A 25976-nucleotide genomic window follows, 5' to 3' on the forward strand; every position below is an offset into this window, starting at 1 on the left:
ATTTCTGATGGTTTGCTCTATAGTGGCTGGCATTTGTATGGAGGCAGTTTATACATAATCAAATTCCCTGTGGTTTATTTGACCTTGGTAGAAGAATCTCCAGTATCAGTAGTCTCCTCATATTAGCTCCTGCAGAGGTGAGCAATGAAACTCTACAATGGTTAAAAAGAAAAAAAAGAAACTTCTTGATTTGAATAGGATGGCTTGAATCTGTGGTGTGACATTTAATGTGCTACATGACTGGCCACCATGCTTCTGATGTCCAAGAGTCAAGAGATGGCAGAGGCAACTTAAGACAGCCAGCTATGCTTCTGTAGCATTTGTACAACACTTGATTGTTCTCGTTTGCATGTATAGATATCTCACATATAAAGCATGTGTAAGTTACAGAGACCCAGTATGGTTTTCCTGAGTGTAGTTGCATTTGCTCACCATTTAATGATTACCAGTTTTCAGGTAACTTTATATCATGTACTCACCTTTGCCTTGTTTTTTTATTTTTTCTTCACATGTCTTATGTGTCAGAAATCAGTTCAGTATTACATAGTAACATAGTAGATGACGGCAGAAAAAGACCTGCACGGTCCATCCAGTCTGCCCAACAAGATAAACTCATATGTGTATACCTTACCTTGATTTGTACTTGCCTTTTTCAGGGCACAGACCGTACAAGTCTGCCCAGCAGTATTTCCCACCTCCCAACCACCAGTCCCGCCTCCCATCACCAGCTCTGGCACAGACCGTATAAGTCTGCCCTCCACTATCCTCGCCTCCCAACCACCAACCTCTCTTCCCCCACCTGCTCCGCAACCCAATTTCGGCTAAGCTTCTGAGGATCAAATTAGAGCAGTGAGTTGGTTTTAGGCCATTCTATGTAATAATTCTGGCTTTGCATTCCCTTTCCTTATTTGAAAGGCACACTTTTGGGTCTGGCATGTAATTGATTTTCCTAGTCACATAGGTGGGTAGATTTGTTTACCACCGTAGTCATTTTGATGCTTTGGAAATCCTTGCCTTGTGTTGTTTTGTGTGGAGCCCAGGTGGACTAACTGATAATGGTTGGTTACTATATTCTCTCTAATAATCGCCTGGGCTATTATCACAAACATTGGGTTTTCTAAAGTCTAGGGTGGGCTGAAATTGGCAACACAAGACAATGACAGCCAATAGACTGCTGAAATTTTGAACAGTTTTTAATTATTGACATAATAACTTTTTGTTATTTATTATATTCTAACTATGCTTTTTCACTCTTTAGAATAAATAACTGGAGAAAGGGGAGTGAGGCTGAGACCAGACAGATTCATTTGTATTTGGGTTTGCTGTGTGAGAACACTGTTGCTGTAGAGATGGAGCAATCTCTGAACCTTGTAAAATTGCTGGGCTGTATTGGACAAAGCACTTGAGGAGTTGTATTAATGTTAAATTTGCATCACTGAGCAGAAACAACGGAAGTACATTACCCTGCTGGGCATGTTTGTATTGTTGTCCTGACTGGATTTCTGCCTTGTGGAAGGGGGATTCCCTCCTGAAAGAGGAGGGGGAGTTTTGTGTTTCAGGGAAGTTTTAGAGGCTGACTTCACAGTAGCATTACTGACAGCAGGGTCACTGTGGATTAGTTTACTTACAGCTGGCTGAGCAGGCTTTGAAGAACAGTGCTGCCTTTTTCCTTTCTGTTTACCTGCACTGTTTGCTTACTGAATCACTGTTACCCCTTTGTGCTGGGCAGAGGTCAAGCAGGATCCGAAGAGGGTGGTGGGGGTGGAGGAACAGTCTCAATTCTGCAAGCCTTGCTTTCCAGAATCCTTCCTGCTCCTCCCCCCTTTCTAAGGAAAAAATTGTGGTTTGCTAAACAACAGTAATATTTGTTTTAAACTTTCCTGTAGTCTCCTGTGCTTAGAGTTGAGAGGAGGACTGAGGGACTAAAGAGAAAGCAGTCAGCAGGGGGAGGGGAAAAACAACCGCAGTAAAGGGAGCTACTTGACACAGTTGTGGATAAAAAGAACTGAAGGCGCACCAAGGCATTTCTCTCATCTACCCTCCACCCACCCATGATGAAGGATATTTCTTACTTCTTGTTGAGGTCATGGCTGGGGATGGGCAATTAAAAATTTGGATGTTAGCCACAAAGGGTTTTCTGGCCCAGAAATGGGGATGCAGGAAGGGGGACACAATTATTACAGGTGGGTGATTATTAGAGAGAATACTGTATATTAAACAGTATTAGTGTAAGCGTGTTGTTGTATGGAATGCCATTCCTCTGTCAGCACCAGCAACTTCACTTTTCATCTAGTTCTACAAATAATCTTTATTTCTGTATCATACAGATAAATAAGCTTTGGGCCTAACACCCAGAAATGTCCTATTGGGCACTTACATCTAGCCCACTTGGCACTGATACATTTTTACGTTTACTGATTTCCCAGCACTGTAGCACTGAGGCTGTTCACGCTGACATAATCAAGGGTCCATCATATGAATCTTTGTTGATGATTATGATACAGATAGGATTGGCCTGGAAGCTACAACTTTCCCCCTCTCCAAGCTTTCCATATGGTTACACCCCCCTGTTCTGCATGGACCTAGTTGTTGTTTGAACAAATGACTATACAATGACCCACGTGGGTTACAAAGGTAGTCAGGCCCAGGTGGCAAAAGAAGACAACAGTGACCCTGGTAGGGAGAGAGTGCTTCTGGGTGAGAAGTCCTAGCATCATGGCAAGTGGCGTAGAGATAAGGTTTAAAGCATTATTGTCAGACTTAATATTTTCTTGGCTGTTTTGTTTTGATCCTTAAGATTAGGGAATTCTGCACATGGTTTTTGAAAATTATACTAAATCCTACATTATTTATATTTTTTTGTGTATGTAGAATCCTGCCATCATGAAGGTCTGTGTCCTCTGTGCCACAGTTATGACACCCTCAACTTTCTTCCTGTGCAGGCTAGAACATCCCCCCCCCCCCCCCCCCCCAGCAGTCTCACTCCCCAACTTAGCTTGAAAACCTCCCTAGTCTTGTTCTCTTCCCCCCTGCCCCACCTTTGCACGTTCAGCACCCACTTTTTTCTCTCCCGTCTTCAAGGAGAAAACTCGCCGTCCCCAGCTTGCTTTCTCCTTTCCTCCTTTCTTTTTCCCTTCTACCTTTTCCCAGGAAAACCCCCTCAGTTCTCTCTCTAGTCCTCTCTTTTTCAGACCCCACCTTGGCACACACAACCCCACAGCTCTCAACTTCCCTCCTCCACATGTTTGCCCTTAGATCTTTTTTATACCTTAGAGTCCCATGGTTCAAATACTGCATTTGGCCCAGTGCAGTGGATGAGAATGACGTAGCATGATGTGCAGCTGCTTTTCTCCTCTTACACTTTTACAGATTAGGTTCAAGGAGTAAGGGAAAATATTAGAAACAGTTCTTTTTCTTTGTGTGGGTCCTGTGGGGGAAGGGTAGGAAACGAGGGGCTAAGGTTAGGTAATATGTAGGGCAGAGGTGGTGTGGGTGCACAACAGTGGAATATGTGTTGCCTTCTTGGTCCCTGTGCAGAATTGTTCAAGAAGAATTAATTGCACACACATTCTGCAATTCACAGTTTTGCAGAATTCCCCCAGGAGTAAAGTAGTTAAATAAGTGGAAATAATATACTGGAAATCTGAAAGAACAAAGAAGTTTGTTCTCAGGTTTCCGCAGTTAGTGTCATGATTGTTGCGGTTGTCCAGGTCTTGCCGCATCTGAGTAAGTGGAACCGATGTTTCAGCCATCGTGCTGTGGCTTTCAATCCCCACAGAATGATGGCTGAAACATCGGCTCCACTTACTCAGACACGGCAAGACCCAGACATCTGCAACAGCCATCAAAGAAATTATTTTTTAAAATCTCAGAATGAAATATAAACAAGTGTTATTTATTTATTTTTCTGCAATTATACTTTTTTGCTTGCTTTTTTCTTTGTTTGAGGTTTGCACCTGTTAGCATTGCCTGTTTCAGGGAGCAGGAGGTGCCCCCCCCCCCCCCCCCATGGAGAAAATTTGTTTTAGTTCCTGAAGTAGGCAATAGAAGGATAAGTTTCATAGAAGAAACCAACTTCCAGAGAACCTTTCCAGAACTCACTGAATCCATTTTTTGTCAGTTTTGAGCTATGCGATTAATTTTGTTCATCAAGGCAAGATTAATTTACTATTGCTTATTCCTGTGCCAAAACTCACTATGTCCATGAGGTTTGGCACAGGAATAAGCTACAGTAAATGAATCTTGCCTTGATGAACGAAATTAATTGCATAACTCAAAACTGACAACAACAAAAATTTGGACTGACTGAGTTTTGGAAAAGTGCTCTTCAAATTGGGTGGGGTAGAGAAAAAGTGCCCCTTCCCACCTACCTTGCCTAGAAAATAAATTGGCTTAATTGATAATGCCTGAAGAAGAAGTGGGTGGTTTCCTAGAGGGAAGAATGGTGCCTAAAGGACTGTGTTTCCCTGATATGAGGCTCTGATTGCATTAACCTCTAAGGATGCCACAGAAAAAAGGCTACTGAAACCGTATTCTTTTCCTAAAGATCTAAGCCCTCATGACCAGGCACTACAGTCTCTCCAGCCCTCCTTGCCTGACCATTATTGGGCAGAACTAGTGGATAGTATAACCAGCTTACCCCTGGGAAAGGGGGAAATGAGCCCAGGATAGGACTCAGAAATGTGGAGCCTTGAGGAATCGCATTGGAGTCATTAGAACCCATAGAAACATAGTTCCTCCCACATTTGGGTCCTTACCCTTAGCTTTGTGCTTCCCCTTTAGAGACCACAACCTTTCAAAACTCCTAATGTAGAATAAATCCAGCATTCTCTGAGTAGGATTACCATATGTCCGGATTTACCCGGACATGTCCGTTTTTTGAGGACATGTCCATGCAACCGGGCGAGTTTTGCCAATCTGCCTGTTTGTCCGAATTTCTGGACAAACGGGCAGGCTGGTGGGTGGACAAATGGGCAGATTGGCAAAACCCGCACGGTTGCCCTCCCCTTACTTACTACTGCCCTGGTGGTCTAGTGACCTGTTCTGCCTTCGGGGCAGGAAAGAGCCCCCTCTCCTGCCCGTAGCGCTGACCTGCATGCATCCTTCCTGTTGCTGATCTTGGCGCCAATTCAAAATGGCCGCAGAGAGTTGAAGTGACCTCGCGAGACTCCAACTCTCGGCGGCCATTTTGAATCGGCGCCGAGATCAGCAACAGGAAGGATGCATGCAGGGCAGGAAAGAGGGGGCTGTTTCCATCCCGAAGAGGTCACTAGACCACCAGAGCAGTAGTAAGATAAGGGGAGGGGGGGTGACGGGGTGTGTGACAGGGGGGAGGGGAGAATGTGACGGGGTGGAGCGAGGGCGTGAAAGGGGGCGGGGCGTGTGTCCTCCTTTTGGGGGGGGGAACAAAATATGGTAACCCTATCTCTGAGGACCTGCAGGCCTTCGTATTCTCACAACTGGGTTATGTCATCCAGTGCAGCCCAATGCTGACACTAGCAAGACTGGGAACTTTCTAATAGCGTCCTACCACACATGCACTGCTGCCTTGCCAGACGAGCTTGGTCCCTCATTCTCATTTTATCTACAGAGCAGGGAGGACATATTTTGTGTTGTCAGAATGTGTATCTCTCTCTTTCACAATGCCTTCCAGTGTAGGTATTTTTGCTTTTTTAGGCTATTACTTTTTATTCTTCTTTTTCCCTTTAATTTAACAAGTTTTTTTGTCTCTTCGTTTCCTTTATTTTTCATGAGCTACTAGACCCGTTTAGGCTGGAACACTGACCTCAGTTTGAATGCTGCCCCTTTTTTGGTTCACTGTTGAGGAGTTTAATTTGGTCACAATTATTTTCTCAAAGTCCCAGAAAAGACCCAAGATATGCACCCAATGTAATCGGGTGATTTCTGTGATGGACATGCACTCTTGATGCACCAGGTGCCTGGCCATGAGCCTAACGCTTGTTCTCTCTGTTTGTTAATAGTTTGTTTATTGATTTTAAATATATCACAAGCATTACATCTTGATAAGAAAAACAGAAAAGAAAATAGATTCCTTTAGAACATGGTTCAGCATTACAATTAAACTTCTTTCTTAGACCACAACTTTAAAATAAGGGGGGGCAGGAAAACATAAGAGGAGTTAAAATTTAAGATAAAATTATAAGAATGTGGCCAGGATCACACCACTAAACATACATAATGTGACTTACAGATTCTTATAACACTGGGTCTATTTGCTCACTTTCTTCATATCTATAAAGTTTCTTAAATGTTCAGGATCTAAAAATTGATATTTATTATCCATATATTTTATCTGACATTTACAAGGATATGCCAGTATAAAACTAGCACCAAACTTTGTCAAATGCCTTTTGAAAATCCAGATACACAATATCAACCGGCTTGCCTTTATCCACGTTTGTGCACTCCTTCAAAGAAATGTAATAGATTGATGAGGCAAGATTTCCCTTCACTAAATCCATGTCGGTTTTGTCTCACTAATCCATGCTTTTGAATATACTCTGTAATTTTGTTCTTTATAATAGTCTCCACCATTTTGCCTGGCACCAACATCAGGCTCACCAGTCTATAATTTCCCGGACCCCCTCTGAAACCTTTTTTAAATATCGGCGTTACATGGGCTACCCTCCAATCAGCAAATTTAATTACGTCATTAGTTACTCCCATCTGTAGATCATTTATAAATGCATTAAAAAGCAACGGTCCCAGCACAGACCCCTGGGGAACCTCACTATCTACTCTTCACCATTAAGAATACTGACCATTTAACCCTACTTTCTGTTTTCTATCTTTTAACCAGCTTTTAATCCACAATAGTACACTACCTCCTATCCCATAACTCTCCAATTTCCTCTGGAGTCTTTAATGAGGTACTTTGTCAGATGCCTTTTGAAAATCCAGATACACATATCAACCGGCTCACCTTTATCCACATGTGTGTGTGTGCCCCTTCAAAGAAATGTAATAGGTTGGTGAGACAAGATTTTCTTTCACTAAGTCCATGTTGGCTTTGTCTCATTAATCAATGGTTTTGACTATGCTCTGTAATTTTGTTCTTTATAATAGTCTCTACCATTTTGCCAGGCACCTACATCAGGCTCACCGGTCTATAATTTTCCAGATCACCTCTGGAACCTTTTTAAAAATTCGGCGTTAACGTTGGTCACCCTCCAATCTTCTGGTACCATGTTTGATTTTACAGATAAATTGCATATTGATAACAATAGTTCTGCAAGTTCATATTTCAATTGTATCAGTACTCTGGGATGAATACCGTCCGGTCCAGGCGATTTGCTACTCTTCAGTTTGTCAAATTGCACCATTACATCTTCCAGGTTTATAGGGATTTCATTAAGTTTTTCTGACTCGTCAGCTTTGAATATCTTTGCTGATGATACAGTTATCTCTCCCAAATCTTCCTCATGGCATGGCTCATAATGTCTGAGCCATGACTATGTTGGTAACCCACTTGAGATCAGCCTCCCTAGAGGAGATTTGCAAAACTGTGACGTGGTCAACTGCCCACACATTCACATCTTATTACTGCCTTGAGCAGGATACCTGACGTAATAGCCAGTTTGGGCAGGCAGTCCTGAAGAATTTGTTTGGTGTCTAGAATCCAACTCCACCCCTTAGGCCCAGTTTTGTTTATTTCCAGGCTGCACCTTCACAGCTAGTATGTACATATTTTCAGGTTAATTGACTTCCAGGCCTCAACGTTTTGAGTCCCTGTTCTCCTAGCATTGTTTTTTGTAGCTAGGGATTCCCAGCTATAAGAATACAAAGGCCTTCTTGTCTTCGGAGAAAGCAAAGTTACTTACCTGTAGCAAATGTTCTCCAAGGACAGCAGGCCAAGTATTCTCACATACCCTCCCACCTCCTCTTGGAGTTGTATTCTTTAACTGTTGTATATAACCAAGGGACCCATGTTCGTGAGGCAGACGGGAAGGCACCTGCACATGCGCGGTGGGAAGCTACTACAAAACTCTTAGTCTCGCTAGTCAGCGTTCGCAATGGGCTCTGTTGGATGACATCACACAGCTGTGAGAATACTTGGTCTCCTGTCCTCGGAGAACAGCTGCTACAGGTAAGTAACCTTGCTTATCTCAGTCAGTATATTGGCTCATGAGAGGCTCAAGAAGAGTACACCTTTGATCACACCCCTTTAGCTGCATGGCTAAGGCCATGCACTGCAACAGCCCACACTTTTATGTGGCCCAGTGTTGCACACTTATGGCGACATCGCTAGTAAGAGGCATTTCCAGGAATGTTCCCTCTCAACATCCTGGGCAGCCAGTGTCTTTGCCTACTCTCCTGCTCTCCACCAGGGCTTGGTCTAATCTGGCTCTCTCAGGACCTGCAGATGAGTTGCTCTTACCCAACTATCTTTTCTGTAAAGAAATATTTCTGTAGATCACTCCTCGGTGTACCTTTCCCCTCATGCTGGAAGATACGCTCATTCCATCCTGTTGCTGAGGAACTGGCTTTGGCTATCAATTTGAGTTTAGTGTGCATTTTTAATTATGGCATTTTTCAAGGCGAAAATATTTATCTGATTTATCAGTTGAACCATTGACTCCTTCTGTTGAGGGTTCCTGTCCCAACAAGAGGTGTGTTTATTAATTACCCACCACCCCTGCTTGGAATACTGCCCTTCTTGAAAAGAAACAAGTGTGTGTTTTTGCAGTAAGGGCAAAACTTTGTTGTTTAACCAGGTACCCTCATATAGATGTGAGGGGTTTTATGTGAGAGCTGTGAGTGAACTGTTTATACTGTTATGGTATTTTTATTGTATTGTGTTTAACTTTATACTGTAATATGTTCTTTGCTTATTGGTGACACATGAAATCAAACTTAAATAAAGGGGAACTATCTTCCTCAAAATTCAAAACAATTTAAGGTTTAGCCAGATGACAGCACCTCTTGGTTTATATAGTGTTTAAAGTCCAGATGGATTTTGTGCTACCTTACATATTAAAAAAAATGCTTGAATGGAAACATCCAGGAGCAGCAGAACACTGTCAGTGTACAAGACCCACTTGGGTATAGTCCTGCTTCCCCACCTTCATCCCTTCTTTTCCCAGGCAAGCATGATACAAGCACATCACCAAGGGAGAGAAGGGATGTGAAAGAAGTTGGTCCCTTCTGGAAGAAGAGGATATTGAAGGGCTCAGCCTAGGAGGTGGTTTCTCTTCTAGCCTTTGATCGGTAGGGCATCTTGTTCTTGCTCATTCTGCTAGGCATATACCTGCTGAGACGAAGAGAGAAAAGAAATTCCTTTAATATGTGATCATTTTAATTTATCATTAAATGTAAAGATATTTTATTCTCCAAGGACAAGCAGTATATGTAACCTTCATAAGTGAGTGACATAATACAGCAGATTCCAAGCTGGAGAGAAGGAAAAGAAAGCTCTGAAAGCTTTCTGGAGTGGTGCACTGAGCATGTGTGGGACGTCTGCATCAGCATTATTGTGCAGGGCCACCTCATATCCTTTCTTCAAAACCCAATAGTCACTATTTTTCTGACAACTTCCATTTTGACCACTTTGGTTTCACTATCTTTTCCACTTATACAGATTTTTTGAAATATGTTAGTATTTTCTTGATTTTTTGCACAGATACAGCCTGCACACTGGTGTTGGTGCATTGAATGTTATCAGATGAAGTTTTTAACATTGAGTCATTTCATTTTGCATCTGCTAATTTTATTTCAGTATCTCAGAAATGCAAGCCCCTGGGTAGCTTCAAGGAATGCAGAGAGTACATCAACATAGCATTGAAGAACAGCACTCACAATTTATGCTTGGCATACCTCGGGCTCAAACATGATGTATCTATTCATGTCACCTGTTAAAAGTTAACACCTAAGGGTCTATGAAGGAGTCTACAAGAGAACTCCTGGTCCACAGCCCCAGCCCATATTATTGGGAATATAGCTGGGTAACATAAATTAGAAGGTGAGCCCTGAGGAGGAAGTTAAAAACCCCAATCCAGACTAAGAGAAGAAATATGTGACGAGTATTCCAACACTGTTTATATCTAATGTTAAGGTAGTTAGGCATTGCTTTGTTTCCCTGTTTTGAATAAAGGCCTTTTTTGTGTGTGTGTGTGTTCTGAACCTGGTCTCAGGTAGTCTGCTGTTTTAAGGCACCCCAGTCTGCATGCACATGCTCCTACCAGTGACTAATGGACCTGAACCACTGCTGTAAGAGGCTCTGCAGCTGTAGCAGCGCTTGTTGTTTGGGCTAAAGGGCTTAGTTTTGCCCAGCTAGAAAGAGAATCTTAGAATGTTAGATCTGGATAGGCTATGCTTTTTCCTTGTCATTTGGTACAAAAAAAAAATACTATTTAGCTGAAGAGCCACCATATGTATAAGGGGGGGACATTATTTTGTATTGGGCAGGCCTGTGCCACACGGATCCAGGTTTAGTCTAGCCAACCATGGGTTGCTTACTGCAAGTCTTTGACAGTACAATGACTGCACAGTACTTTGCAGAACCAGTGGACTTAGCAGTAAGCTTACAGAGGCAGGTGAAACAGACCTCCCTAACACATGTGGCTCAATCTATTCAAGCTACCATTTGTCAGCTTTTATTTGATCCACCTGCATTGTAGGCGGGCCAGAGACATCTTGAACCACCTATCTGGGTATTCTGCTGTCAGCTGCCAAACCTAGTCAGTTCCAGAGAACCCACGGCTACAAGTGAGGAAGTCCTTCCAGGACCCTGAAGCCTGAAAGAAGAAAGCAAGGACCCACAATCTGACCTAGGGGAAGAGAGGACTGCCAGCTGCAAGGGTGGTCCAGGTCCCTGAACCCCTGCTATGTATTAGTTGTGCAGAAAAGGGTCATTTTTTTAGGAAGTATCCAGGGTTTAAAGGCCATCGATACTCATCTGATGAAACCCCATGCCTGTAACTTTTTTGATGCCCCTTGTCCTGGAGCCAATTGTTTTTTGATTCTGGTGGAGTTGATAAGTACTCCACCAAAGCTCTGATAGACTTTGGGAGTCTGAGAACTCTTATTCTGAGGGAGCTGATTAAAAGAAGTCAGATTTGACTGTGGTGACTCTGGCCATAGTCCATGGGGATCAGAGACAATACCTCACTGCCCGGGCCTTGTTGAAACAGCAATAAGACAACCCTGCTTCAAAGTGGGAGTATTCCCTTGGCTTTCATACCCTATTATTCTAGGATGTGACTGCCTGGACTTAAGGACAGAAGCTTATCTTAATATTGGGACCAGCCATTCTGAGGAGGAGTCATTCCAGAAATGCTCCCTTTAAAAGACCTAGACTTGTAAGTAGAACAACCCAAGCTCTGATGGTATTGCAGTAAGAAGAAGGCCTAACATGCCAGTCATTTAGGGGCTACAGGGGATACCTGGAAAAGGATGGTGATGTACACATATACCAGGAAACCGTAGATGTTCCTTATGAGTGGGATTAGGAGGGTAACTAGGAGTGCACATCTTGAAGCATGTCACTTAAGAGTGAGTAGAAATAACAGACTGGCACCAGTCCATAGACAGGAAGCCCTGACAATGTCTTTGGCCTTTTTTTATAGTTGGACAGGACCTGGTATGCGGGGTATCTAAGGGAAATTTAGAAGAGGAAGTATCACTAACAACTACTTCAGCTGGCTCATATGTAAAGTGGAGAAGCAGCAGCACTGTCAATAAAGCTGAACTTGCTTATATAGCCTCAACCAATATGTTTGGTTTTTGTCTTCCCTGAAAACGCCACCACCCCCCCCCCCCCCCACCCACCCCCGGGAGACCATTTCAGGGAAGAGAAAACCCTGGAATGATTACTAGCCTCAAACATATTGGTTGAGGCTATATAACCAAGTTCTCCGAGGACAAGCAGGCTGCTTGTTCTCACGACTGGGTTGACGTCCACGGCAGCTCCCACCAACCGGAAGAAAAACTTTGCGGGCGGTCCCGCACGCAGGGCACGCCCACTGCGCATGCGCGGGCCGTCCTTCCCGCCCGTGCGCGACCGTTCCCGCTCAGTTTTTTTCCATTCCACGCTGGAGAGAGATGTGTTCCCGTCTCTCTCTTAGTCAGCCCCGGAAACCGGATCGTGGCCTAGCCGCGGGGTTTTTCTCTTTTCGAGTACGCGTTCGCGTGTTATTTTCTTTTAAAAAAAAAACATCGAAAAAGGGTTTTCCCCTCGTCGTTTTTAGCCGCGATGGGCGCGTCGTTGCGGCCTTATGGCCGCGCAGTCGTTTCTTCTTTTTCGGGTGTGCTTTTCACCGCCACCATCGACGATTTTGACTTCGCCGACGCGATTTTTCCGTCGATGTCCTCGAAGGTCCCGAGCGGATTCAAAAAGTGTGGTCGGTGCGGCCGGCAGATCTCGCAGACCGATACTCACGCTTGATGTCTCCAGTGCCTCGGCCCGGAGCATAATTCCAAGACGTGCCACCTTGTGTCGTCGGCTTAAGAAAGCGGACACAGGTGGCGAGGCAAGTTCTGCGGGACCGTCTTTTGGGAACTTGCGCCGGCCCTTCGACGTCGACCTCTACGGCATCGGTGTCGACGGCCGGGTCTTCAGTACTGGTACCGATGTCAACGAAGTCGTCGCCGACCTGGCATCGACCTCAGGAGTACAGGTACCTTGGCCTGCCGGTGACGGCGGTGGTGAGCGGCCACCGCGGGCAGTCTGCCCCGGCCACTCCCTCTGCTCAGGGTCCATCGGGACCGAAGCCCTGTCGTGATCCGATACCTCAAGGCCGGGAGGGTTCCACCTCCTCCTCGTCTCTTCTGCCTGAGCGTCAATGACGGGCATCGCAAGAAAGCCAAGGAAGCACCGTCATCGGTCGCACCACGTTGCACACGGGACTGCCAGCTCCTGGTACATCGAGGGACGACTCGACGCCCAGGAAGCGGCAGGCCGGGAGGAGCGTTCCCCCTCGATCGAAGAGGTGTCGCTGCATCAATCCGCGGGTACCTCGGTACCAGTTCTCCTGTGACCCGAGTCAGCTTCCGGCACCACACCGGCCCCTCTGCCTTTCCCGACAGGCGGCCTTGACGAGTGCCATCCGAAGCCCATCCCTTCCCGGGATCCTGGAAGGGCTGATGCGCCAGGCTTGGCCGGCATCAGGGGTGCTTGCGCCCCCGGCGCCGTTCATGGAGGTGCTGGTGGGCTCTGGCCCGATGCTGAGGCCTCCGACGCCGCTTGCGTCGCCGGTGTCGACCGCCACGCAGGTGGAGTCAACGTCGATGGAGGGAGCTTCGTCCCCGCCGGCGCAGGAGTTCACCGCTCGACGCCATCATCGAGAACGTGGTTCCTCGCAGTCGTGACAGGCCCGGTTGAGGTCTGAGCTGAGAGATCTCATGTCTGACACCGAGGAGGAGGCCTCGTGGGGGGAGGAGGAGGACCCCAGATATTTCTCCTCAGAGGAGTCTGTGGGCCTTCCCTCCGACCCCACTCCTTCACCGGAGAGGACGCTCTCGCCTCCTGAGAGCCTCTCCTTTGCCTCTTTTGTCAGGGATATGTCCATCAGCATTCCCTTTCCCGTGGATACTGTGGATGAGCCAAGGGCGGAGATGCTCGAAGTCCTCGACTATTCATCACCACCTAGAGAGTCTTCCACGGTGCCGTTGCACAATGTCCTTAAGGAGACACTGCTTCGGAACTGGTTGAAGCCACTATCTAATCCCACCATCCCCAAGAAAGCGGAGTCCCAATACAGGATCCACTCAGACCCAGAGTTGATGCGGCCCTCAATTGCCTCATGACTCGGCGGTCGTGGACTATGCTCTCAGAGGGCACGGAGTTCGAGAGATACCGCCTCGGCGCCCCCTGGGCGGGGAGTCCTCGCACTCTGGACTCATTTGGGAGGAAGGCCTACCATCTTCCATGCTCGTGACCCGCAGCCATCATAACAGCTCTACAAGAGCATCCACATGCGGAACAATGTGCGGCAATTGGCGGACCTGGTCGACAAGCTCCTCCAGAGCAGTCCAGGCCTTTTCAGGAGGTGGTCAGGCAGCTGAAGGCGTGCAGAAAGTTCCTGTCCAGGGTATCTATGACACCTGTGATGTGGCATCTCGAGCTGCGGCCCAAGGTATAGTGATGCGCAGACTCTCATGGCTGTGTGCCTCTGACCTGGACAACCGCACCCAGCAGCGGCTGGCGGATGTCCCTTGCCGGAGGGATAACATTTTCGGCGAGAAGGTCGAGCAGTTGGTGGACCAACTACACCAGCGGGAAACCGCTCTCGACAAGCTCTCCCACCGGGCGCCTTCAGCATCCACCTCAGCAGGTGGATGTTTTTCCCGGCCCCGGCAGGCTGCACCCTATGCTTACAGCAAGCGTAGGTACACCCAGCCGGCCCGAAGGCCTCCTCAGGCACAGGGACAGTCCCAGCGCGCTAGTTCCCGTCAACAGCGTGCGCCTAAGCAGCCCCCTGCGCCTCCACAGCAAAAGCATGGGACGGGCTTTTGACTGGATCCATGGGAACGTAGCCGCCATCAAAGTAGCCGTGCCGGACGGCCTGCCGGTCGGGGGGAGGTTGAAACTTTTTCACCAAAGGTGGCCTCTCGTAACCTCCGACCAGTGGGTTCTCCAAATAGTGCGGTGCGGATACGCCCTGAATTTGGTCTCCCCCTCCACCAGATTGTCCACCGGGAGCCCAATCCTTCAGCTCCATCACAAGCAGGTACTTGCAGAGGAACTCTCCGCCCTTCTCAGCGCCAATGCGGTCGAGCCCGTGCCACCCGGGCAGGAAGGGCAGGGATTCTATTCCAGGTACTTCCTTGTGGAAAAGAAAACAGGGGGGATGCGCCCCATCCTAGACCTTATAGGCCTGAACAAATATCTGGTCCGGGAAAAGTTCAGGATGCTTTCCTTGGGCACCCTTCTACCCATGATTCAGAAAGACGATTGGCTATGTTCCCTGGATTTAAAGGACACTTACACTCACATCCCGATACTGCCAGCCCACAGACAGTATCTCCGAATCCGTCTGGGGATATGTCACTTTCAGTATTGTGTGCTGCCCTTTGGGCTCACCTCTGCACCACGGGTGTTCATGAAGTGTCTCGTGGTGGTTGCGGCGTACCTACGCAAGCTGGGGGTGCACGTGTTCCCATATCTCGACGATTGGCTGGTGAAGAGCACCTCAGAGGCAGGAGCTCTTCGGTCCATGCAGTGCACTATTCAACTTCTGGAGCTGCTAGGGTTTGTGATAAATTACCCGAAGTCCCATCTCCAGCCAGTCCAGTCTCTGGAATTCATAGGAGCTCTGCTGAATTCTCAGACAGCTCAGGCCTTTCTTCCTGAGGCGAGGGCTCAGAATCTCCTGTCCCTCGCTTCCCAGACCAGAGCATCTCAGCAGATCACAGCTCGGCAGATGTTGAGACTCCTGGGCCATATGGCCTCCACGGTCCATGTGACTCCCATGGCTCGTCTTCACATAAGATCTACTCAATGGACCCTAGCTTCCCAGTGGTGCCAAGCCACCGGGAATCTAGAAGATGTCATCCGCCTGTCCGTCAGTTGCCTCAATTCGCTGCACTGGTGGACAGTTCGGACCAATTTGACCCTGGGACGTCCATTCCAAATTCTGCAGCCCACGAAGGTGCTGACGACGGATGCATCTCGCCTGGGGTGGGGAGCTCATGTCGATGGGCTCCACACCTAGGGGGTGTGGTCCCCCCAGGAACAAGATCTTCAGATCAACCTCCTGGAGCTCCGAGAGGTCTGGAACACACTGAAGGCCTTCAGGGATTGGCTGTCCTACCAAATCATCCAAATTCGGACAGACAATCAGGTTGCAATGTATTACATCAACAAGCAGGGGGGCACCGGATCTCGCCCCCTGTGCCAGGAAGCCGTCAGGATGTGGCGTTGGGCCTGCCAGTTTGGCATGCGTCTCCAAGCCACATACCTGGCAGGCGTAAACAACAGTCTAGCCGACAGGCTGAGCAGAGTCATGCAACCGCACGAGTGGTCGCTCCATTCCAGAGTGGTATGCAAGAACTTCTGAGAGTGGGGCACCCCCTTCGGTGGACCTTTTCGCCTCTCAGACCAACCACAAGCTGCCTCTGTTCTGTTCCAGACTACAGGCGCACGGCAGACTGGCGTCGGATGCCAATCTCCTCCATTGGGGGAACGGCCTCCTGTATGCTTATCCTCCCTTCCCTTTGGTGGGGAAGACCTTGCTGAAGCTCAAGCAAGACCACAGCACCATGATTCTGATAGTGCCTTTTTGGCCCCATCAGATTGGTTTTGATTTTTTTTTCTTAAAGGTTTGGAAAGATAGCTTGGCATGGAGGTCCAAAGGTAGATTATTCCAGAGATAAGGAGACAGGAAGAAAAAAGCAGATCTCGTGGATTCCCAGCGAGCCTGAGAAAGAGAAGGGAGAACCAGTCTGTGATTATTAAGAGATCATAACAATCGTGGAGGAGAATAAGGAATTGTAAAGCAAGATAAGTAGTCAGGAGTACCATTATGTAAGGCCTTGAAAGTTAAAGACAAGCCCCCAATCTCTTTACTATAACCTTTAATATGAGTTTGGGTTTGAGGACTTTCAGCAACAGTGGCTGCTAATTGTTTAGTGCTTTGCCTATGTAATTTAACGATAATTTTGGTTGTGCCTGTTCTTATGTGCCTATGTTCTATCCTATGTTTCCTTTTTCTGTTTTGTTTCTTTATACATAATTTGTGAATTTTGTAAATTGCTTACATATGGGATTTCCAAGGATTTAGCAATCTGTCAAGTCATGAATAAATAATAAACAAAGATTTGCAACAGAATAATACCCTGGAGGGAGTAGACATCATGAGAAGTTATCTTCAAAACTTAGAATAATGGTCTAATGTTTGACAGTTAAAATTTAATTCCATGTAAACACCTCCTTTCTTCTATTGGTTATCACTCTCTCTACACGGCCTAGCATCCTTGTGGCTTTTGCCACTGCCTTGACACACAGTTTCACCACCTTGGAATCCTCAGACACTATCACCCAAGGCCCTTCTCCTGATCCATGCATATCAATCTCTTGACTCCTATCACATAGAGCTCCTTTAGTTTTCTACATCCCAAGCGCATCACTCTGCATGTCTTCGCATTAAATTTAGCTGCCCAACATTAGACTGTTCTAATTTTTGTAAATCATTTCTCATGATGTCCATACCCTCCAAGGTGTCCGCTCTGTTACCAATCTTCATGTCATTTGCCAAAAGGCAGACTTTTCCTTCTAACCCTTCAGCAACATTGTTCACAAATATATTGAATAGAGTTAGCCATAGTACCAGTCCCTGAGGCACACCACTGTTCACCTTTCTTTCCTCCACGTCAATTCCATTTACCACCACCTTCTATCATTTGTCAGTGAACCAGTTTCTAATCCAGTTCACTACATTGGGTCTTCAGGCTGTTCAGTTTATTTATTAGCCTTCTATGAGGAGCTGTATCAAAGGCTTTGCTGAAATCCAAATAGACTACATCTAGTGCATGTCATCAATCCAATTCTCCAGTGCCCAGTCAAAGAAATCAATCAGATTCATTTGGTACAATGTTCCTTTGGTAAAACCTTGTTGCCTCAGATCTTGCCAGTTAAATAGTTCTACTGGGGTTTGGCCCCATCCCAATTAGTGATGATGCCCATCATGGAGAGCCCCCTTATGAGGTTTTTTAGGGACAGTAGAACCCTTGAAGAAATCCATTCGTCATTCTAATTATCCTTGACTTTGCCACACAATATATGGAGGCTGCATTGCCATTAATGTGTAACATAATGGCAACTTCCTACTATTTTTATTTGTTACATTTGTATCCCACATTTTCCCACCTATTTGCAGGTTCAGTGTGGCTTACATAGTACCGTAAAGGCATTTGCCAATTCCGGTATGAACAAATACAGTAATGTTGTGGTAGAATAAGGTTCATGTGTAAAGACACATTAGGGAATCGTAGAGAGGAAGAGAATAGTCTACAAAAAGCCAGGCCTTCAATTATTGATGAAACGCATATAATCAGACAAATGTTTCAACTCTTCAGGAAGCTTTTTCCAAAGAGCAGGTAGCGCACACGAAAAACATTGCGTTTGAGTGCACAGTAATCGTAAATCCTTGGATGATAAAAGTTGCGAATCCTGAACTTAATTAGCATGAACTGCTCTTATAGAATATGGTCTGAAATTACCGTTCAAATATTTTATATCCAACTCATGTAAAACCCAAAATATCAAACACAGGATTTTAAAAAGAACCCTACATTCCACTAATTACATGTCTCCTAGGATTGAATCTGCAGTAAACTATGTTCCAGCTGTTCCTTAACTAGCTGGATACATCCAGAAAATTGAACAAAAAATTATACATCATCTGCATACAAATTAAATCCTAAAGATCTTATCACTTTTGCGAAAGGTTGGATATACATATTAAACAATAACAGAGACAATAGGGACCCCTGAGGTTCTCCCTCCACTAACAAAAACAATTGAGATTCTCCATCCTTAACCCATACTGTAAATTACCTGTTAGCCACAAAAGAGTTAAGCCATTGTAACGCCAATCTCCATACACCTGTCTTCTCCAACTTCTTCTATAATGTCTTTTGATCTAATGTATCAAAGGCATTTGTAAAATCCAACATGACCAAATATCCTGTACCCTTCTGATCCAAATATCTACGAATTTCCTCTAATAGAGCCAACAACACTGTTTCCTTACTATAGCCAGGGCAAAAGCTCAACTACCCCACATCCAGACCATGTACATCCTCCAAAAAAAAAAAAATCCTGCAACTGAGTAGCTACACATTCTTCTACTATCTTAGGTACCATTGGCAAATTCAGAATAGGTCTACAGTTACATCATCCAGTGAGTGTGACAGCTGTTTAGGAATTGGTCTAACTAGAACTCTCTTCCAACTGTAGTTTCCCATTTGAATTGGTGTATGTGAAGAAAGTCCTCTGGAATCTTGGATGTAGTCTAGGAGAGCTGGGAAGAAGAAAGTCAGGGTGAGAGCATAGTAAACTATCAGGCTTATTTTCGAAAGTGATCGCCGGCCATTTCCCGACATAAATCGGGAGATGGCCGGCGATCTCTCAAAAACGGCAAAATCAGTATAATCGAAAGCGGCTTTTTTGACAGCATCGCCGCTTTCCTGTCGCCTCGCCGGCGAAAGTTCAAGGGGGCGTGTCGGCGGCGTAGCGAAGGTGGGACATGGGTGGGCATGGGCGTGGCAACCAGATGGCCGGCTTTTGCGGATAATGGGGGGGGAAAGCGGCGTTAAGCAGTATTTTGCCGGGTTTACTTGGTCCTTTTATTTTCACGACCAAGCCTCAAAAAGGTGCCCCAACTGACCAGAGGGAATGGGGGATGACCTCCCCGTACTCCCCCAGTGGTCACCAACCCCCTCCCACACTATAAAAATAAAAACCTTTTTTTTACCAGCCTGTATGCCAGCCTCAAATGTCATACCCAGCTCCCTGACAGCAGTATGCAAGTCCCTGGAGCAGTTTTTAATGGGTGCAGTGTACTTCAGGCAGGCAGACCCAGGTCCATCCCTCCCCCCCCCCCCCACCTGTTACACTTGTGGTGGTAAATGTTAAGCCCTCCAAACCCCCCCAAAACCCACTCTACCCACATGTAGGTGCCCCCCTTCACCCATAAGGGCTATGGTAATGGTGTAGAGTTGTGGTGAGGGGGATTTGGGGGGGCTCAGCACCCAAGGTAAGGGACCTATGCACCTGGGAGCTTTTTTTGTATTTTTTAAAAATTTTTAGAAGTGCCCCCTAGGGTTGCTCGGTTGGTGTCCTGGCATGTCAGGGGGACCAGTACACTATAAATGCTGGCTCCTCCCATGACCAAATGCCTTGGATTTCGCCGGGTTTGAGATGGCCAACATTTTTTTTCATTATCGCTGATAAACAAAACCGGCGATCTCAAACCCGGTGAACTCTGGCATTTGGCCGGGCTAAACCATATTATCGAAAAAAAAGATGGCCGGCCATCTTTTTCGAACATACGGTTCCAGCCAGCTGTTGCGCCGCCGCCGCCGCCAAAATAGATCGCCAGTGAACTATTTCACCAGCGACATTCGATTATGCCCCTCCATGTAATTCAGATTCAAGATTGACTAAGGAAAGCCTAGGAAGCCACTAGGCTGTCTTCTGGAGAAAGCTCAAGCTATCCCATCCTGGGAGCATAATTGTTCTGTGGTCCAGTAAGTCATCCAGTCAGTAAACTACTCTGTAATTGGGAAAACTGTTATAAGGCCCAACCAGACAAGCAACAACAAAAAAAAGAAAACAATTTAGATATTCCTTTTGAAGCCTATGAAAAGGCAGGTCATGTCACCTATTCTTTAGTTCAGGGAGAGAATTTTGGACCATAGTTGAATCTAAAATAATCACAGGCCCCATTCAAGGACCAGCTATTAGCTGTACTGAAGACAGAGGAAGAATGGCTGGTGAGCCAAAATGAGGATGGCTTCTCAGCTAGTCGTGATGATGATAGCGTGGTCATCCGGCTACAACCTTACCAGATACCTGACAGGAAGCAGTAGCTACAGAAGTGAATTAAATGCTCCAAATCAGAGCAGTTGAAAAGTCCAGCGGTGACTGGTGTACTGCTATGGATTTACAGCCTGTCTCACTGACACAGACTACTCAATAATTACTGTGGATTCTTTTGAATTCATATTAGATAAATGAAACCTTTATTAGAGGTGCTAAAATCTACAATGATAAAGATATATAGGGAAATGGGACTTGATATACCGTCTTTCTGAGGTTTTTGCAACTACATTCAAAGCGGTTTGCAAATATTCAGGTACTTATTTTGTACCAGGGGCAATGGAGGGTTAAGTGACTTGCCCAGAGTCACAAGGACCTCAATGGGAATCGAACTCAGTTCCCCAGGATCAAAGTCCACTGCACTAACCACTAGGCTGCTACTCCACTCCATACAATGGTTAGTTATATAAACAATCATTACATCACTGGTCCCTACATCTAAGCAATGCTAAGAGTTCTTAGGCCAGGAAAAGAAGCAATAATACACTATATACATACAACATCACTGGTCCTTACATCATCCAGGTTCTTATCAGCTGGTGGGGGGGGGGCGTTACAGCGAAAGCTAGGAGCTTTTTAGAACATGAATAAGTCCTCTGCGCAGTACGTACGTTACTCACAGATGAGCTCCCAATTTCACTGAAAGAAACTCTCCTTTTTATTAGGCTCAGAACTCATGTTCAGAGCTAAGGAAAATTACAGAATGCTTCTCTGTCTAGGTAAACAAGCCATACTGTGGGAACGTTGTCACGTGTTTTCCAAGTCCAAGTGGCCAGACTGAACTTCCGAAAACAAGCACCATCCTCCCCTTTGCATACCAAATTAATTAGAGCTGTGTCTTATCTTCTGCAACTTGTTTTTGTATTTACAAGAAAAGTTACTTTCGGTCAAAGACAGAAGATTTCAGAGTTCATTATCGATCAAAGCAGGATTGAAAAGCGATCCTTTAAATCTTTCATTACAATTGGTCATCTACTGCCAAGCCCCTAAACGGGATAGAATTCCTCAGTTTTGTATCAGTTCCCAGAAAGGTTGACAAAGTCTTAAAGCTAGAAGCCTACCCTGTGCCTTGGGTGATGAACTCATTAAAACACTTAGGGTCAACCTACTTTATATCTATGCTGGCTATTAAAAGAATACTGGCAGTTAGTTTCCTCTCACTCCCACAAATAAGAGAGAAGATAGCCTTTTCTACCCTTGAAGAACTGTTTACTGTCCTGCTATTTGGACTTCATGGAGCTCCCACTTTGTTCCAGCACCTGGTTGACCACTTCCTGTGCCTTATAAGATGTCAGCACATTTATAACCCAGTTGATGACAGCTCTTATTTTTGGTGGCAGTCACTTCAGTGCACAGTCAGTGAGCTGCACTCCTTAATGACTTTTAACCACCACCCTATTGTAAAACCTTGTGTAGTTTTGATTTCTGCACTTGCCTTATGTTCCTGCCTAAGGCAGTGTTAGACCTCCATCTTATTCTGATATTTTTCACTAGGTTACTTGTCCACAAAGTAAGTGCACCTTACCAGCTAGAACTGCAGAAGAGATTTAGCCACCTACCTGGAGTAGACTAAAGCCCTTAAGAAATCCACATAGCTTTGTGTTTCCTTTGACCCTAGTAAACCTGTACACACAGTGGTGTGCTGGTAAATGTTTAACAACAGGCTCTCTCCCCGGTCCCCCTCTGCGCCCCCCCCCCCCCCAAATTGCAGAGCTGGCTATAGCCGGGGAGAGAGCCTGGGGGGGGGGGTGGCAATGCATTCCTCCAGGAAAAAAATTAAATGATCCCAGGTTCCAATCTAATTCATGTTTAATGTGCAATAAAATGCCATAAATAAGTAAATATAAACTTTTAATGTTGAGCACCTGATTCTCAAAGTGAACATATTCCAAACACTATAATGAAAATAAAATAATTTTTTTCTACCTTTGTTGTCTGGTGACTGTTTTTCTGATCATGCTGGCCCAGTATCCGATTCTGCTGCTATCTGTCCTCTTAACTCCGTTTCCAGGGCTTCCTTTCCTCCTTTCTTCTTCATTTTTGGTCCTCAGCTTCTGCCTATTTTCTTCATCCATGTGCAGTTTTTCTCCTCTCTTCCTTTCCCCTCATCTCATCTCCTTCCTCACTCTTCCCTCCCCTCCATCCATGTCCAGCATTTCTTCTCTCTCCCCTCCTCTCCCCCTGCCCTCCATCCACCCATGTCCAGCGATCCTTCCCTCCCCCTGCCCTGCATGCACCCATACCCAGTGACCCTCCTTTCCCCTGCCCTCCCACCCACGTCCAGCAGTGACCCTTTCCCCTGCCCTCCATCCACCCATGTCCAGCAGTGACCCTCCTCTCCCCTGCCCTCCATCCACCCATGCCCAGTGACCCTTCTCTCCCCTCCATCCATCCATGCCCAGCGACTCCCTTCTCTCCCCTGCCACCCCCTCCCGAGTTGTTCAGCGAATTCTCCTCCCTCCCTCCTTCTGGATCCGGTCCCTCACCGACTCCTTGTCCTTCTAATTCTTCGGGGCAGGCAGTCATGCCTGCCCGCTGCCAGCGCTGACTGTCCCCCGCTGCCGGTTCGCGCTTCAAAATGGCCGCCAAGACTTCAGCAGAAGTTTCGCGAGGCCGCCTCTGGAAGTCTCGGCGGCCATTTTTAAAGCGTGAATCGGCAGCGGGGGGAGAGTCAGCTGGCAGCAGGCAGGCAAGACTGCCTGCCCCAAAGAATTAGAAGGAGAAGGAGTCGGTAAGGGACCGGATCCGGAGGGAGGGAGGAGAGCCAGAGCCGGCTCACGGTTTTTAACAACCAGCTCGTAAGTCGGTGGTGCGAGCCGGCTCCAGCACACCACTGTGTACACATCTAACTTGATAGCAAATTGCAACTATTTCGCTTATGCCCAGGCAACCTTGACTTCGGAAGAGTGTGTCGAGGCTCACGGTTTCAGAGCCAAGACTGTGTCGGTGGCGAGTATGAAATCTACCTTCATGGAAAAGATTTCCTAAGACTGCAAGGTGGAATTGCCCTCTCATTAGGGCATAGTTTTAAAATCCATCTCTGTCCCCCCACCCCGGTCCATTTTATTATTTCCAGGTTGCCTTTAAAAAAAAAGGAAAGAAGAAAAAATACAGAAAAGGCCTATTGACAGCAAAATCATGTCGTGGAATTCTACTTCGGTTCTTTTTGTTAAGCTACGAATTTCCAGTTGTGAGCGCTATATATGCTTTTTTTGCCCTCAGAGAAGCAGGATATCCATTCACGTCTCACAAAACCTATCCCTGTCTCCTAGGAGTTGACTTCTCCTTATAATAGCTATATAGAGAACTGAGGTGAGCCCATGCAATGACATTGGATTTGATGTGCAGTGCACTGCTCTAGAAAACGCTTAGAACTGTTTACATTCTCTCTGACCTGGTTTCCATCTGATGACTTACCCATTGTTAGGACTATATATCCTTTCTTCGGAGAATACCTGTTTACAGGTAAGCAGCGTGTGCTGTACTATAGTTTCGATGCCTTTTTTAACTAAGTTTCACAGACAACTTCTTTCCTTGATACATCTAATGTAAATACTGATTTTCACAGGTTGCAGCTTGTAGAGATACTGGCTATGATTGGTTTGAGCAGCTTCTTCAAAATGTAAGTGATTTGTGAAATTACATTTTATTATGTTAAAACATTATTGTAAGGTTTCAGAATCATGACCTCTTTTCAAGGAGTAATTCAGTGATAACTTTTCATCTTATGTTTCTCTGAAGTTAAATAATTTATCATTTTTATGCCTTGATATATTTAACTACAGCAATTTCAACTGTGTACTTCTGATTTAGGACTGATTTTGTCTGTACTCTGATGACTTCCAATTTAGCAAGTATCATAATGGTACAAAAAAATCTGCATTAAAACAAAGTAAACCACTGTGTCAGTCTTAGTACAATTAACATGGAAATGCCATGCTGGTCAGGAGCTGCATATAGCAAAAAGAGAGGGTCCAAACGAACACAAAACCAAGCACAAAAGGGTCTCCAGAACTGGAACCAATGGTACAATCTTTAATGAAATGGACCCAAGAAAAGGAAGTTCCATGTGGTCATAATGCATGGTGAACGTAAGTTGGTGTCCAGCTTGTTCAACCAATTATGAAATTCTTGTAACTATTGATATACCACAATACCAGAATATCGTCAATATATCTCCTCCAGAATCTCAGTTCCTCTGAAACGGATGTGACTTCCAAGTGCAATATTCAAAATATGCTACATATAATATAGCAATATCAGAGCATGGATGCCACCCATGGCTGTCCCCTTAATCTGTTTCTAAAACCTCTCTTGAAAACAAAAGAAGTTCTCTTTGAGAGCTATTGTAGCAAGCTGTACAATAATCAGTGGGTACTGTAGTATTCTCTGAGGACAAGCAGGCTGCTTGTTCACTGATGGGGACGTCCAACGGCAGCCCCAGGTCCAGAACAATCTTCCTAGCAACAGAGTTGCTAGAGTCGTCAAGCGTACGGGGCGCGCGACCGCGGACATCTTCCCGACAGTCGTGTGAGAACCCCCACTTTAGTCTCTTTTTTTTCCGCAGTTCAGGGCGGCCTCTGTTTTTTTCGGTCGCTCTGCTGCCTCAGGAGAGAGTCTTCGTGTGTTCGCGTCTTTTCGCAAGTGTTTTTGAGCGGCTTTCAGCTGTTTATTTCTTTTCTGTTAAAAAAAAAAGTGCCCTTATTTCTTACCTTTTTCCCGTCTAAGTTTCAGTTCGTGGTCGAACGTAGCCTTTTTGGCCGCCCGTACGGTGTTTTTCTCCCTTTTTCTGCTTATAATTAGGCACCATCGAGAATTTTGATTTTGCCGCCACTATTTTTCCGTCCATGACATCGGGGATTGCCAGCGGCTTCAAGAAGTACACTCAATGCAACCGGGCAATCTCAGGTACCGATCCCCACGCGTGGTGTATCCAGTGCCTGGGCCCAACCATCGCCCAGGCGCATGTAAGTTGTGTCTTAGCCTTAAAAAATGGACACAGGTGTCGAGACAAGCTCAGCAGGAACGTTGTTTGGAGCTTTGCCCGGTACCTTCGACGTCGACAGCGGGGTACCGAGGTCGGCGGTGTCGATGTCAGCACCGGAGAAAGCATCGACGTCAGGAGCGCAGGTAATGGCTGTCCTGGGACCATCTCACGTTGCAGCAGTGAGCCATCGAGTGGGTCTCCACCTGCCTCGAGGCCCCTATGGTGCAGGCCCATCGGGACCGACCTCTTTCGGACCCGACCCCCGAGGAGGCGTGTGGATTCCACGTCGGTACCAAAGGGGTGCTGATGACGTGCCTCTAGCAAAGGCTAAGAAGCACTGTCATCGATTCTCCTCGTCACGGTACTGAGAGCTCCGGGGCGTCAAAGGATTCGGCACCCGTGAAGCATCGACGCCGGGAGGACCGCTCA

At 46.1% G+C, this 25976-nt stretch overlaps 1 protein-coding gene across 1 annotated transcript in view; it reads left to right on the forward strand.

The window, feature by feature from the left end:
- Window positions 1–25976, forward strand: part of NIPBL (NIPBL cohesin loading factor) — a 1064356-nt gene that overhangs the window by 844395 nt on the left and 193985 nt on the right. Inside the window, 1 exon segment of the mRNA XM_030191924.1 lies at window positions 24129–24182. Coding sequence (XP_030047784.1) covers window positions 24129–24182 — 54 coding nt within the window.

The sequence above is a fragment of the Microcaecilia unicolor genome, chromosome 2, assembly GCF_901765095.1.
Source record: "Microcaecilia unicolor chromosome 2, aMicUni1.1, whole genome shotgun sequence".
Lineage (NCBI taxonomy): Eukaryota > Metazoa > Chordata > Amphibia > Gymnophiona > Siphonopidae > Microcaecilia > Microcaecilia unicolor.